Source organism: Salvelinus fontinalis, chromosome 2 (assembly GCF_029448725.1).
Source record: "Salvelinus fontinalis isolate EN_2023a chromosome 2, ASM2944872v1, whole genome shotgun sequence".
NCBI classification, from domain to species: domain Eukaryota; kingdom Metazoa; phylum Chordata; class Actinopteri; order Salmoniformes; family Salmonidae; genus Salvelinus; species Salvelinus fontinalis.
The window spans coordinates 95990442-96008377 of NC_074666.1; the positions used below are offsets into that span (position 1 = coordinate 95990442).

The window sequence follows — 17936 nt, forward strand, 5'->3', positions numbered from 1 at the left end:
TAACAGACGTTCTGATCCAGAGACTTAGTTACATTAACATGTTAGTCATTTAACAGACGTTCTGATCCAGAGACTTAGTTACATTAACATGTTAGTCATTTAACAGACGTTCTGATCCAGAGACTTAGTTACATTAACATGTTAGTCATTTAACAGACGTTCTGATCCAGAGACTTAGTTACATTAACATGTTAGTCATTTAACAGACGTTCTGATCCAGAGACTTAGTTACATTAACATGTTAGTCATTTAACAGACGTTCTGATCCAGAGACTTAGTTACATTAACATGTTAGTCATTTAACAGACGTTCTGATCCAGAGACTTAGTTACATTAACATGTTAGTCATTTAACAGACGTTCTGATCCAGAGACTTAGTTACATTAACATGTTAGTCATTTAACAGACGTTCTGATCCAGAGACTTAGTTACATTAACATGTTAGTCATTTAACAGACGTTCTGATCCAGAGACTTAGTTACATTAACATGTTAGTCATTTAACAGACGTTCTGATCCAGAGACTTAGTTACATTAACATGTTAGTCATTTAACAGACGTTCTGATCCAGAGACTTAGTTACATTAACATGTTAGTCATTTAACAGACGTTCTGATCCAGAGACTTAGTTACATTAACATGTTAGTCATTTAACAGACGTTCTGATCCAGAGACTTAGTTACATTAACATGTTAGTCATTTAACAGACGTTCTGATCCAGAGACTTAGTTACATTAACATGTTAGTCATTTAACAGACGTTCTGATCCAGAGACTTAGTTACATTAACATGTTAGTCATTTAACAGACGTTCTGATCCAGAGACTTAGTTACATTAACATGTTAGTCATTTAACAGACGTTCTGATCCAGAGACTTAGTTACATTAACATGTTAGTCATTTAACAGACGTTCTGATCCAGAGACTTAGTTACATTAACATGTTAGTCATTTAACAGACGTTCTGATCCAGAGACTTAGTTACATTAACATGTTAGTCATTTAACAGACGTTCTGATCCAGAGACTTAGTTACATTAACATGTTAGTCATTTAACAGACGTTCTGATCCAGAGACTTAGTTACATTAACATGTTAGTCATTTAACAGACGTTCTGATCCAGAGACTTAGTTACATTAACATGTTAGTCATTTAACAGACGTTCTGATCCAGAGACTTAGTTACATTAACATGTTAGTCATTTAACAGACGTTCTGATCCAGAGACTTAGTTACATTAACATGTTAGTCATTTAACAGACGTTCTGATCCAGAGACTTAGTTACATTAACATGTTAGTCATTTAACAGACGTTCTGATCCAGAGACTTAGTTACATTAACATGTTAGTCATTTAACAGACGTTCTGATCCAGAGACTTAGTTACATTAACATGTTAGTCATTTAACAGACGTTCTGATCCAGAGACTTAGTTACATTAACATGTTAGTCATTTAACAGACGTTCTGATCCAGAGACTTAGTTACATTAACATGTTAGTCATTTAACAGACGTTCTGATCCAGAGACTTAGTTACATTAACATGTTAGTCATTTAACAGACGTTCTGATCCAGAGACTTAGTTACATTAACATGTTAGTCATTTAACAGACGTTCTGATCCAGAGACTTAGTTACATTAACATGTTAGTCATTTAACAGACGTTCTGATCCAGAGACTTAGTTACATTAACATGTTAGTCATTTAACAGACGTTCTGATCCAGAGACTTAGTTACATTAACATGTTAGTCATTTAACAGACGTTCTGATCCAGAGACTTAGTTACATTAACATGTTAGTCATTTAACAGACGTTCTGATCCAGAGACTTAGTTACATTAACATGTTAGTCATTTAACAGACGTTCTGATCCAGAGACTTAGTTACATTAACATGTTAGTCATTTAACAGACGTTCTGATCCAGAGACTTAGTTACATTAACATGTTAGTCATTTAACAGACGTTCTGATCCAGAGACTTAGTTACATTAACATGTTAGTCATTTAACAGACGTTCTGATCCAGAGACTTAGTTACATTAACATGTTAGTCATTTAACAGACGTTCTGATCCAGAGACTTAGTTACATTAACATGTTAGTCATTTAACAGACGTTCTGATCCAGAGACTTAGTTACATTAACATGTTAGTCATTTAACAGACGTTCTGATCCAGAGACTTAGTTACATTAACATGTTAGTCATTTAACAGACGTTCTGATCCAGAGACTTAGTTACATTAACATGTTAGTCATTTAACAGACGTTCTGATCCAGAGACTTAGTTACATTAACATGTTAGTCATTTAACAGACGTTCTGATCCAGAGACTTAGTTACATTAACATGTTAGTCATTTAACAGACGTTCTGATCCAGAGACTTAGTTACATTAACATGTTAGTCATTTAACAGACGTTCTGATCCAGAGACTTAGTTACATTAACATGTTAGTCATTTAACAGACGTTCTGATCCAGAGACTTAGTTACATTAACATGTTAGTCATTTAACAGACGTTCTGATCCAGAGACTTAGTTACATTAACATGTTAGTCATTTAACAGACGTTCTGATCCAGAGACTTAGTTACATTAACATGTTAGTCATTTAACAGACGTTCTGATCCAGAGACTTAGTTACATTAACATGTTAGTCATTTAACAGACGTTCTGATCCAGAGACTTAGTTACATTAACATGTTAGTCATTTAACAGACGTTCTGATCCAGAGACTTAGTTACATTAACATGTTAGTCATTTAACAGACGTTCTGATCCAGAGACTTAGTTACATTAACATGTTAGTCATTTAACAGACGTTCTGATCCAGAGACTTAGTTACATTAACATGTTAGTCATTTAACAGACGTTCTGATCCAGAGACTTAGTTACATTAACATGTTAGTCATTTAACAGACGTTCTGATCCAGAGACTTAGTTACATTAACATGTTAGTCATTTAACAGACGTTCTGATCCAGAGACTTAGTTACATTAACATGTTAGTCATTTAACAGACGTTCTGATCCAGAGACTTAGTTACATTAACATGTTAGTCATTTAACAGACGTTCTGATCCAGAGACTTAGTTACATTAACATGTTAGTCATTTAACAGACGTTCTGATCCAGAGACTTAGTTACATTAACATGTTAGTCATTTAACAGACGTTCTGATCCAGAGACTTAGTTACATTAACATGTTAGTCATTTAACAGACGTTCTGATCCAGAGACTTAGTTACATTAACATGTTAGTCATTTAACAGACGTTCTGATCCAGAGACTTAGTTACATTAACATGTTAGTCATTTAACAGACGTTCTGATCCAGAGACTTAGTTACATTAACATGTTAGTCATTTAACAGACGTTCTGATCCAGAGACTTAGTTACATTAACATGTTAGTCATTTAACAGACGTTCTGATCCAGAGACTTAGTTACATTAACATGTTAGTCATTTAACAGACGTTCTGATCCAGAGACTTAGTTACATTAACATGTTAGTCATTTAACAGACGTTCTGATCCAGAGACTTAGTTACATTAACATGTTAGTCATTTAACAGACGTTCTGATCCAGAGACTTAGTTACATTAACATGTTAGTCATTTAACAGACGTTCTGATCCAGAGACTTAGTTACATTAACATGTTAGTCATTTAACAGACGTTCTGATCCAGAGACTTAGTTACATTAACATGTTAGTCATTTAACAGACGTTCTGATCCAGAGACTTAGTTACATTAACATGTTAGTCATTTAACAGACGTTCTGATCCAGAGACTTAGTTACATTAACATGTTAGTCATTTAACAGACGTTCTGATCCAGAGACTTAGTTACATTAACATGTTAGTCATTTAACAGACGTTCTGATCCAGAGACTTAGTTACATTAACATGTTAGTCATTTAACAGACGTTCTGATCCAGAGACTTAGTTACATTAACATGTTAGTCATTTAACAGACGTTCTGATCCAGAGACTTAGTTACATTAACATGTTAGTCATTTAACAGACGTTCTGATCCAGAGACTTAGTTACATTAACATGTTAGTCATTTAACAGACGTTCTGATCCAGAGACTTAGTTACATTAACATGTTAGTCATTTAACAGACGTTCTGATCCAGAGACTTAGTTACATTAACATGTTAGTCATTTAACAGACGTTCTGATCCAGAGACTTAGTTACATTAACATGTTAGTCATTTAACAGACGTTCTGATCCAGAGACTTAGTTACATTAACATGTTAGTCATTTAACAGACGTTCTGATCCAGAGACTTAGTTACATTAACATGTTAGTCATTTAACAGACGTTCTGATCCAGAGACTTAGTTACATTAACATGTTAGTCATTTAACAGACGTTCTGATCCAGAGACTTAGTTACATTAACATGTTAGTCATTTAACAGACGTTCTGATCCAGAGACTTAGTTACATTAACATGTTAGTCATTTAACAGACGTTCTGATCCAGAGACTTAGTTACATTAACATGTTAGTCATTTAACAGACGTTCTGATCCAGAGACTTAGTTACATTAACATGTTAGTCATTTAACAGACGTTCTGATCCAGAGACTTAGTTACATTAACATGTTAGTCATTTAACAGACGTTCTGATCCAGAGACTTAGTTACATTAACATGTTAGTCATTTAACAGACGTTCTGATCCAGAGACTTAGTTACATTAACATGTTAGTCATTTAACAGACGTTCTGATCCAGAGACTTAGTTACATTAACATGTTAGTCATTTAACAGACGTTCTGATCCAGAGACTTAGTTACATTAACATGTTAGTCATTTAACAGACGTTCTGATCCAGAGACTTAGTTACATTAACATGTTAGTCATTTAACAGACGTTCTGATCCAGAGACTTAGTTACATTAACATGTTAGTCATTTAACAGACGTTCTGATCCAGAGACTTAGTTACATTAACATGTTAGTCATTTAACAGACGTTCTGATCCAGAGACTTAGTTACATTAACATGTTAGTCATTTAACAGACGTTCTGATCCAGAGACTTAGTTACATTAACATGTTAGTCATTTAACAGACGTTCTGATCCAGAGACTTAGTTACATTAACATGTTAGTCATTTAACAGACGTTCTGATCCAGAGACTTAGTTACATTAACATGTTAGTCATTTAACAGACGTTCTGATCCAGAGACTTAGTTACATTAACATGTTAGTCATTTAACAGACGTTCTGATCCAGAGACTTAGTTACATTAACATGTTAGTCATTTAACAGACGTTCTGATCCAGAGACTTAGTTACATTAACATGTTAGTCATTTAACAGACGTTCTGATCCAGAGACTTAGTTACATTAACATGTTAGTCATTTAACAGACGTTCTGATCCAGAGACTTAGTTACATTAACATGTTAGTCATTTAACAGACGTTCTGATCCAGAGACTTAGTTACATTAACATGTTAGTCATTTAACAGACGTTCTGATCCAGAGACTTAGTTACATTAACATGTTAGTCATTTAACAGACGTTCTGATCCAGAGACTTAGTTACATTAACATGTTAGTCATTTAACAGACGTTCTGATCCAGAGACTTAGTTACATTAACATGTTAGTCATTTAACAGACGTTCTGATCCAGAGACTTAGTTACATTAACATGTTAGTCATTTAACAGACGTTCTGATCCAGAGACTTAGTTACATTAACATGTTAGTCATTTAACAGACGTTCTGATCCAGAGACTTAGTTACATTAACATGTTAGTCATTTAACAGACGTTCTGATCCAGAGACTTAGTTACATTAACATGTTAGTCATTTAACAGACGTTCTGATCCAGAGACTTAGTTACATTAACATGTTAGTCATTTAACAGACGTTCTGATCCAGAGAGACTTAGTTACATTAACATGTTAGTCATTTAACAGACGTTCTGATCCAGAGACTTAGTTACATTAACATGTTAGTCATTTAACAGACGTTCTGATCCAGAGACTTAGTTACATTAACATGTTAGTCATTTAACAGACGTTCTGATCCAGAGACTTAGTTACATTAACATGTTAGTCATTTAACAGACGTTCTGATCCAGAGACTTAGTTACATTAACATGTTAGTCATTTAACAGACGTTCTGATCCAGAGACTTAGTTACATTAACATGTTAGTCATTTAACAGACGTTCTGATCCAGAGACTTAGTTACATTAACATGTTAGTCATTTAACAGACGTTCTGATCCAGAGACTTAGTTACATTAACATGTTAGTCATTTAACAGACGTTCTGATCCAGAGACTTAGTTACATTAACATGTTAGTCATTTAACAGACGTTCTGATCCAGAGACTTAGTTACATTAACATGTTAGTCATTTAACAGACGTTCTGATCCAGAGAGACTTAGTTACATTAACATGTTAGTCATTTAACAGACGTTCTGATCCAGAGACTTAGTTACATTAACATGTTAGTCATTTAACAGACGTTCTGATCCAGAGACTTAGTTACATTAACATGTTAGTCATTTAACAGACGTTCTGATCCAGAGACTTAGTTACATTAACATGTTAGTCATTTAACAGACGTTCTGATCCAGAGACTTAGTTACATTAACATGTTAGTCATTTAACAGACGTTCTGATCCAGAGACTTAGTTACATTAACATGTTAGTCATTTAACAGACGTTCTGATCCAGAGACTTAGTTACATTAACATGTTAGTCATTTAACAGACGTTCTGATCCAGAGACTTAGTTACATTAACATGTTAGTCATTTAACAGACGTTCTGATCCAGAGAGACTTAGTTACATTAACATGTTAGTCATTTAACAGACGTTCTGATCCAGAGACTTAGTTACATTAACATGTTAGTCATTTAACAGACGTTCTGATCCAGAGACTTAGTTACATTAACATGTTAGTCATTTAACAGACGTTCTGATCCAGAGAGACTTAGTTACATTAACATGTTAGTCATTTAACAGACGTTCTGATCCAGAGACTTAGTTACATTAACATGTTAGTCATTTAACAGACGTTCTGATCCAGAGACTTAGTTACATTAACATGTTAGTCATTTAACAGACGTTCTGATCCAGAGACTTAGTTACATTAACATGTTAGTCATTTAACAGACGTTCTGATCCAGAGACTTAGTTACATTAACATGTTAGTCATTTAACAGACGTTCTGATCCAGAGACTTAGTTACATTAACATGTTAGTCATTTAACAGACGTTCTGATCCAGAGACTTAGTTACATTAACATGTTAGTCATTTAACAGACGTTCTGATCCAGAGAGACTTAGTTACATTAACATGTTAGTCATTTAACAGACGTTCTGATCCAGAGACTTAGTTACATTAACATGTTAGTCATTTAACAGACGTTCTGATCCAGAGACTTAGTTACATTAACATGTTAGTCATTTAACAGACGTTCTGATCCAGAGACTTAGTTACATTAACATGTTAGTCATTTAACAGACGTTCTGATCCAGAGAGACTTAGTTACATTAACATGTTAGTCATTTAACAGACGTTCTGATCCAGAGACTTAGTTACATTAACATGTTAGTCATTTAACAGACGTTCTGATCCAGAGACTTAGTTACATTAACATGTTGGTCATTTAACAGACGTTCTGATCCAGAGACTTAGTTACATTAACATGTTAGTCATTTAACAGACGTTCTGATCCAGAGACTTAGTTACATTAACATGTTAGTCATTTAACAGACGTTCTGATCCAGAGACTTAGTTACATTAACATGTTAGTCATTTAACAGACGTTCTGATCCAGAGAGACTTAGTTACATTAACATGTTAGTCATTTAACAGACGTTCTGATCCAGAGAGACTTAGTTACATTAACATGTTAGTCATTTAACAGACGTTCTGATCCAGAGACTTAGTTACATTAACATGTTAGTCATTTAACAGACGTTCTGATCCAGAGACTTAGTTACATTAACATGTTAGTCATTTAACAGACGTTCTGATCCAGAGACTTAGTTACATTAACATGTTAGTCATTTAACAGACGTTCTGATCCAGAGAGACTTAGTTACATTAACATGTTAGTCATTTAACAGACGTTCTGATCCAGAGACTTAGTTACATTAACATGTTAGTCATTTAACAGACGTTCTGATCCAGAGACTTAGTTACATTAACATGTTGGTCATTTAACAGACGTTCTGATCCAGAGACTTAGTTACATTAACATGTTAGTCATTTAACAGACGTTCTGATCCAGAGAGACTTAGTTACATTAACATGTTAGTCATTTAACAGACGTTCTGATCCAGAGACTTAGTTACATTAACATGTTGGTCATTTAACAGACGTTCTGATCCAGAGACTTAGTTACATTAACATGTTGGTCATTTAACAGACGTTCTGATCCAGAGACTTAGTTACATTAACATGTTAGTCATTTAACAGACGTTCTGATCCAGAGACTTAGTTACATTAACATGTTAGTCATTTAACAGACGTTCTGATCCAGAGACTTAGTTACATTAACATGTTAGTCATTTAACAGACGTTCTGATCCAGAGAGACTTAGTTACATTACCATGTTAGTCATTTAACAGACGTTCTGATCCAGAGAGACTTAGTTACATTAACATGTTAGTCATTTAACAGACGTTCTGATCCAGAGACTTAGTTACATTAACATGTTAGTCATTTAACAGACGTTCTGATCCAGAGACTTAGTTACATTACCATGTTAGTCATTTAACAGACGTTCTGATCCAGAGACTTAGTTACATTAACATGTTAGTCATTTAACAGACGTTCTGATCCAGAGACTTAGTTACATTAACATGTTAGTCATTTAACAGACGTTCTGATCCAGAGACTTAGTTACATTAACATGTTAGTCATTTAACAGACGTTCTGATCCAGAGACTTAGTTACATTAACATGTTAGTCATTTAACAGACGTTCTGATCCAGAGAGACTTAGTTACATTAACATGTTAGTCATTTAACAGACGTTCTGATCCAGAGACTTAGTTACATTAACATGTTAGTCATTTAACAGACGTTCTGATCCAGAGACTTAGTTACATTAACGTGTTAGTCATTTAACAGACGTTCTGATCCAGAGACTTAGTTACATTAACGTGTTAGTCATTTAACAGACGTTCTGATCCAGAGACTTAGTTACATTAACATGTTAGTCATTTAACAGACGTTCTGATCCAGAGACTTAGTTACATTAACGTGTTAGTCATTTAACAGACGTTCTGATCCAGAGACTTAGTTACATTAACGTGTTAGTCATTTAACAGACGTTCTGATCCAGAGACTTAGTTACATTAACATGTTAGTCATTTAACAGACGTTCTGATCCAGAGACTTAGTTACATTAACATGTTAGTCATTTAACAGACGTTCTGATCCAGAGACTTAGTTACATTAACATGTTGGTCATTTAACAGACGTTCTGATCCAGAGAGACTTAGTTACATTAACATGTTAGTCATTTAACAGACGTTCTGATCCAGAGACTTAGTTACATTACCATGTTAGTCATTTAACAGACGTTCTGATCCAGAGACTTAGTTACATTAACATGTTGGTCATTTAACAGACGTTCTGATCCAGAGACTTAGTTACATTAACATGTTAGTCATTTAACAGACGTTCTGATCCAGAGAGACTTAGTTACATTAACATGTTAGTCATTTAACAGACGTTCTGATCCAGAGACTTAGTTACATTAACATGTTGGTCATTTAACAGACGTTCTGATCCAGAGACTTAGTTACATTAACATGTTGGTCATTTAACAGACGTTCTGATCCAGAGACTTAGTTACATTAACATGTTAGTCATTTAACAGACGTTCTGATCCAGAGACTTAGTTACATTAACATGTTAGTCATTTAACAGACGTTCTGATCCAGAGACTTAGTTACATTAACATGTTAGTCATTTAACAGACGTTCTGATCCAGAGAGACTTAGTTACATTACCATGTTAGTCATTTAACAGACGTTCTGATCCAGAGAGACTTAGTTACATTAACATGTTAGTCATTTAACAGACGTTCTGATCCAGAGACTTAGTTACATTAACATGTTAGTCATTTAACAGACGTTCTGATCCAGAGACTTAGTTACATTAACATGTTAGTCATTTAACAGACGTTCTGATCCAGAGACTTAGTTACATTAACATGTTGGTCATTTAACAGACGTTCTGATCCAGAGAGACTTAGTTACATTAACATGTTAGTCATTTAACAGACGTTCTGATCCAGAGACTTAGTTACATTACCATGTTAGTCATTTAACAGACGTTCTGATCCAGAGACTTAGTTACATTAACATGTTGGTCATTTAACAGACGTTCTGATCCAGAGACTTAGTTACATTAACATGTTAGTCATTTAACAGACGTTCTGATCCAGAGAGACTTAGTTACATTAACATGTTAGTCATTTAACAGACGTTCTGATCCAGAGACTTAGTTACATTAACATGTTGGTCATTTAACAGACGTTCTGATCCAGAGACTTAGTTACATTAACATGTTGGTCATTTAACAGACGTTCTGATCCAGAGACTTAGTTACATTAACATGTTAGTCATTTAACAGACGTTCTGATCCAGAGACTTAGTTACATTAACATGTTAGTCATTTAACAGACGTTCTGATCCAGAGACTTAGTTACATTAACATGTTAGTCATTTAACAGATGTTCTGATCCAGAGAGACTTAGTTACATTACCATGTTAGTCATTTAACAGACGTTCTGATCCAGAGAGACTTAGTTACATTAACATGTTAGTCATTTAACAGACGTTCTGATCCAGAGACTTAGTTACATTAACATGTTAGTCATTTAACAGACGTTCTGATCCAGAGACTTAGTTACATTAACATGTTAGTCATTTAACAGACGTTCTGATCCAGAGACTTAGTTACATTAACATGTTAGTCATTTAACAGACGTTCTGATCCAGAGACTTAGTTACATTAACATGTTAGTCATTTAACAGACGTTCTGATCCAGAGACTTAGTTACATTAACATGTTAGTCATTTAACAGACGTTCTGATCCAGAGACTTAGTTACATTAACATGTTAGTCATTTAACAGACGTTCTGATCCAGAGAGACTTAGTTACATTAACATGTTAGTCATTTAACAGACGTTCTGATCCAGAGACTTAGTTACATTAACATGTTAGTCATTTAACAGACGTTCTGATCCAGAGACTTAGTTACATTAACATGTTAGTCATTTAACAGACGTTCTGATCCAGAGACTTAGTTACATTAACATGTTGGTCATTTAACAGACGTTCTGATCCAGAGACTTAGTTACATTAACATGTTGGTCATTTAACAGACGTTCTGATCCAGAGACTTAGTTACATTAACATGTTGGTCATTTAACAGACGTTCTGATCCAGAGACTTAGTTACATTAACATGTTAGTCATTTAACAGACGTTCTGATCCAGAGACTTAGTTACATTAACATGTTAGTCATTTAACAGACGTTCTGATCCAGAGACTTAGTTACATTAACATGTTAGTCATTTAACAGACGTTCTGATCCAGAGACTTAGTTACATTAACATGTTAGTCATTTAACAGACGTTCTGGTCCAGAGAGACTTAGTTACATTAACATGTTAGTCATTTAACAGACGTTCTGATCCAGAGAGACTTAGTTACATTAACATGTTAGTCATTTAACAGACGTTCTGATCCAGAGAGACTTAGTTACATTAACATGTTGGTCATTTAACAGACGTTCTGATCCAGAGACTTAGTTACATTAACATGTTAGTCATTTAACAGACGTTCTGGTCCAGAGACTTAGTTACATTAACATGTTAGTCATTTAACAGACGTTCTGATCCAGAGACTTAGTTACATTAACATGTTGGTCATTTAACAGACGTTCTGATCCAGAGACTTAGTTACATTAACATGTTAGTCATTTAACAGACGTTCTGATCCAGAGACTTAGTTACATTAACATGTTAGTCATTTAACAGACGTTCTGATCCAGAGAGACTTAGTTACATTAACATGTTAGTCATTTAACAGACGTTCTGATCCAGAGAGACTTAGTTACATTAACATGTTAGTCATTTAACAGACGTTCTGATCCAGAGACTTAGTTACATTAACATGTTAGTCATTTAACAGACGTTCTGATCCAGAGACTTAGTTACATTAACGTGTTAGTCATTTAACAGACGTTCTGATCCAGAGAGACTTAGTTACATTAACATGTTAGTCATTTAACAGACGTTCTGATCCAGAGAGACTTAGTTACATTAACATGTTAGTCATTTAACAGACGTTCTGATCCAGAGACTTAGTTACATTAACATGTTAGTCATTTAACAGACGTTCTGATCCAGAGACTTAGTTACATTAACATGTTAGTCATTTAACAGACGTTCTGATCCAGAGACTTAGTTACATTAACATGTTAGTCATTTAACAGACGTTCTGATCCAGAGACTTAGTTACATTAACATGTTAGTCATTTAACAGACGTTCTGATCCAGAGAGACTTAGTTACATTAACATGTTAGTCATTTAACAGACGTTCTGATCCAGAGACTTAGTTACATTAACATGTTAGTCATTTAACAGACGTTCTGGTCCAGAGAGACTTAGTTACATTAACATGTTAGTCATTTAACAGACGTTCTGATCCAGAGACTTAGTTACATTAACATGTTAGTCATTTAACAGACGTTCTGGTCCAGAGAGACTTAGTTACATTAACATGTTAGTCATTTAACAGACGTTCTGATCCAGAGACTTAGTTACATTAACATGTTAGTCATTTAACAGACGTTCTGATCCAGAGACTTAGTTACATTAACATGTTAGTCATTTAACAGACGTTCTGATCCAGAGACTTAGTTACATTAACATGTTGGTCATTTAACAGACGTTCTGATCCAGAGACTTAGTTACATTAACATGTTAGTCATTTAACAGACGTTCTGATCCAGAGACTAAGTTACATTAACATGTTAGTCATTTAACAGACGTTCTGATCCAGAGACTTAGTTACATTAACATGTTAGTCATTTAACAGACGTTCTGATCCAGAGACTTAGTTACATTAACATGTTAGTCATTTAACAGACGTTCTGTTCCAGAGACTTAGTTACATTAACATGTTAGTCATTTAACAGACGTTCTGATCCAGAGACTTAGTTACATTAACATGTTAGTCATTTAACAGACGTTCTGATCCAGAGACTTAGTTACATTAACATGTTAGTCATTTAACAGACGTTCTGATCCAGAGACTTAGTTACATTAACATGTTAGTCATTTAACAGACGTTCTGATCCAGAGAGACTTAGTTACATTAACATGTTAGTCATTTAACAGACGTTCTGATCCAGAGACTTAGTTACATTAACATGTTAGTCATTTAACAGACGTTCTGATCCAGAGACTTAGTTACATTAACATGTTAGTCATTTAACAGACGTTCTGATCCAGAGACTTAGTTACAGTAACATGTTAGTCATTTAACAGACGTTCTGATCCAGAGACTTAGTTACATTAACATGTTAGTCATTTAACAGACGTTCTGATCCAGAGACTTAGTTACATTAACGTGTTAGTCATTTAACAGACGTTCTGATCCAGAGACTTAGTTACATTAACATGTTAGTCATTTAACAGACGTTCTGATCCAGAGACTTAGTTACATTAACATGTTAGTCATTTAACAGACGTTCTGATCCAGAGAGACTTAGTTACATTAACATGTTAGTCATTTAACAGACGTTCTGATCCAGAGACTTAGTTACATTAACATGTTAGTCATTTAACAGACGTTCTGATCCAGAGACTTAGTTACATTAACATGTTAGTCATTTAACAGACGTTCTGATCCAGAGACTTAGTTACATTAACATGTTAGTCATTTAACAGACGTTCTGATCCAGAGACTTAGTTACATTAACATGTTAGTCATTTAACAGACGTTCTGATCCAGAGACTTAGTTACATTAACATGTTAGTCATTTAACAGACGTTCTGATCCAGAGACTTAGTTACATTAACATGTTAGTCATTTAACAGACGTTCTGATCCAGAGACTTAGTTACATTAACATGTTAGTCATTTAACAGACGTTCTGATCCAGAGACTTAGTTACATTAACATGTTAGTCATTTAACAGACGTTCTGATCCAGAGAGACTTAGTTACATTAACATGTTAGTCATTTAACAGACGTTCTGATCCAGAGACTTAGTTACATTAACATGTTAGTCATTTAACAGACGTTCTGATCCAGAGACTTAGTTACATTAACATGTTAGTCATTTAACAGACGTTCTGATCCAGAGAGACTTAGTTACATTAACATGTTAGTCATTTAACAGACGTTCTGATCCAGAGAGACTTAGTTACATTAACATGTTAGTCATTTAACAGACGTTCTGATCCAGAGACTTAGTTACATTAACATGTTAGTCATTTAACAGACGTTCTGATCCAGAGACTTAGTTACATTAACATGTTAGTCATTTAACAGACGTTCTGGTCCAGAGAGACTTAGTTACATTAACGTGTTAGTCATTTAACAGACGTTCTGATCCAGAGACTTAGTTACATTAACATGTTAGTCATTTAACAGACGTTCTGATCCAGAGAGACTTAGTTACATTACCATGTTAGTCATTTAACAGACGTTCTGATCCAGAGACTTAGTTACATTAACATGTTAGTCATTTAACAGACGTTCTGATCCAGAGAGACTTAGTTACATTAACATGTTAGTCATTTAACAGACGTTCTGATCCAGAGACTTAGTTACATTAACATGTTAGTCATTTAACAGACGTTCTGATCCAGAGACTTAGTTACATTAACGTGTTAGTCATTTAACAGACGTTCTGATCCAGAGACTTAGTTACATTAACATGTTAGTCATTTAACAGACGTTCTGATCCAGAGACTTAGTTACATTAACATGTGTGTGTGGTTGTGTGTGTGTGTGTGTGTGTGTGTGTGTGTAGTACCGTGGACGAGGTAGAGAATAACTTCAGGAACATCACAGAGGAGGACGGAGGCTCTCTAGGAATCCTCATCAACTGAACAGGTAACTACACACACACACACACACACACACTATAACTACACACACACACACACTCACTCACTATACACACACACACCACTACACACTATAACTACACACACACACACATACACTATACACACACACCCCAACACTACACACATTATACCCCCTACCCCAGGGTTCTCCTCGTTATACCCCAGGGTTCTCCTCGTTATACCCCAGGGGTCTCCTCGTTATACCCCAGGGTTCGCCTCGTTATACCCCAGGGTTCTCCTCGTTATACCCCAGGGTTCTCCTCGTTATACCCCCTACCCCAGGGTTCTCCAACTGGTGGCCCGCCGATGAATTTTATTTTGCCCCCAAGTTTTCTGAACAAAAAAAAATACAATTATTTTTTTATTTTTGGACATAAAGGACTGTAAAAACACCAGCCAATCAGCTCCAAGTGATTTTAATTTAAGAAATCTGTACCAGACTGACCCGCCTGTTTCTAATGCAGCGAGGCCAGACTGACACGCCTGTTTCTAATGCAGCGAGGCCAGACTGACGCGCCTGTTTCTAACGCAGCGAGGCCAGACTGACACGCCTGTTTCTAAAGCAGCGAGGCCAGACTGACACGACTGTTTCTAATGCAGCGAGGCCAGACTGACACGACTGTTTCTAATGCAGCGAGGCCAGACTGACACGCCTGTTTCTAATGCAGCGAGGCCAGACTGACACGCCTGTTTCTAATGCAGCGAGGCCAGACTGACCCGACTGTTTCTAATGCAGCGAGGCCAGACTGACACGCCTGTTTCTAATGCAGCGAGGCCAGACTGACACGCCTGTTTCTATTGCAGCGAGGCCAGACTGACAGGCCTGTTTCTAACGCAGCGAGACCAGACTGACACGCCTGTTTCTAACGCAGCGAGGCCAGACTGACACGCCTGTTTCTAACGCAGCGAGGCCAGACTGACACGCCTGTTTCTAATGCAGCGAGGCCAGACTGACGCGCCTGTTTCTAATGCAGCGATACCAGACTGACACGACTGTTTCTAATGCAGCGAGGCCAGACAGACGCGACTGTTTCTAACGCAGCGAGGCCAGACTGACACGCCTGTTTCTAATGCAGCGAGGCCAGACTGACGCGCCTGTTTCTAATGCAGCGATACCAGACTGACACGACTGTTTCTAATGCAGCGAGGCCCGACAGACGCGACTGTTTCTAACGCATACCTACTATAGATGGGATATAGATGTCTGTCTGTCTGTCCACCAGGTCTGTCTGTGTTGTGGGAGGATCTGGATTACAGACGAGACATCATGTGATGCTACCTGCCACTCCTCCTTCCTCCTCTCCTCCCCCCATCACGGCCTCCCAGTCCTGGGGTTGTTGGACTGACCATGTGATGCTACCTGCCACTCCTCCTCCTCCTCCTCTCCTGCCCCCCCCATCACGGCCTCCCAGTCCTGGGGTTGTTGGACTGACCATGTGATGCTACCTGCCACTCCTCCTTCCTCCTCTCCTCCCCCCATCACGGCCTCCCAGTCCTGGGGTTGTTGGACTGACCATGTGATGCTACCTGCCACTCCTCCTCCTCCTCTCCTCCCCCCCATCACGGCCTCCCAGTCCTGGGGTTGTTGGACTGACCATGTGATGCTACCTGCCACTCCTCCTCCTCCTCCCCCCCATCACGGCCTCCCAGTCCGGGGGTTGTTGGACTGACGATGTGACCACTTCAGCGACTGAGGAAAGGACTGAAGAACTTCATGATGGACTCTAACACCCACTACACCTGGTCAACACGTTGGGATGGACTGTTATCTAACCACTAACACACACTACACCTGGTCAACACGTTGGGACCTGGCTAGTGCTTCAGTGTTCTGCGTTGTCCTCTTACTCCCTCTATCCCTCTCTCCTTCCCTTCATCTCTCCATCCCTCTCTCCATCCCTCCTCCACCCCCCCTCCATCCCTCTATCCCTCCCTCCATCTCTCATCCCTTCAACTGTGAACATGGAGGGCTGAAGGTATAACTTAAAGTTGAGTAGAGCGATGCCTAACACAGTGAAGTAATCAGTATTACCTTTCCCCAGTATTACATGTTATTAACATGAAGGAACTAACCATGAAGGCTTTTCTGTTGATGATGTTGCCATAGATACACTATGTTTTCTATACGTCTGATAAATGCTATTTTATATTCTAGGTAGTCTGGAGCGCTAAGCTAACTGTCTGTAGCTAACGGTTAGCTAACGGTCTGTCTAGAGCTAACGGTTAGCTAACTGTCTGTCTAGGGCTAATGGTTAGTTAAATGCTAACTGTCTAGAGCTAACAGTTAGCTAACTGCTAACTGTCTAGAGCTAACGGTTAGCTAACTGCTAACTCTCTAGAGCTAACGGTTAGCTAACTGTCTGTCTAGGGCTAACGGTTAGCTAAATGCTAACTGTCTAGAGCTAACGGTTAGCTAACTGCTAACTGTCTAGAGCTAACGGTTAGCTAACTGTCTAGAGCTAACGGTTAGCTAACGGTCTGTCTAGGGCTAACGGTTAGCTAACTGCTATCTGTCTAGGGCTAACGGTTAGCTAACTGCTATCTGTCAAGAGCTAACGGTTAGCTAACTGCTATCTGTCTAGAGCTAACGGTTAGCTAACTGTCTGTCTAGAGCTAACGGTTAGCTAAATGCTATCTGTCAAGAGTGCTAACTGAATTGTTTAAATAATGGAGGGAGTTCAGGCCGGCTGAATCTCAATAGTCTGAAGATGCTTCCTCCCTTCTCTTCCTCTCGTCGCCTCACCTCTCCTTCGTCTGCACAGAAAAACACAGGACAAGTGAAAACCGGTATAAAGAATATATGATGAGGGAATTAGGTTTCA

The 17936-nt window shown here is 37.0% G+C and overlaps 1 protein-coding gene across 1 annotated transcript in view; it reads left to right on the plus strand.

Moving 5' to 3' along the window:
* Window positions 1-16499, plus strand: part of llgl1 (LLGL scribble cell polarity complex component 1) — a 118964-nt gene extending 102465 nt beyond the window's left edge. The window contains exons 23-24 of the mRNA XM_055896544.1: window positions 15015-15097; window positions 16338-16499. Of these exons, the coding sequence (XP_055752519.1) occupies window positions 15015-15093 (79 nt within the window). The 3' untranslated portion in view covers window positions 15094-15097; window positions 16338-16499. The remainder of the gene's footprint in view (window positions 1-15014; window positions 15098-16337) is intronic.
* Window positions 16500-17936: the final 1437 nt, after the last annotated feature.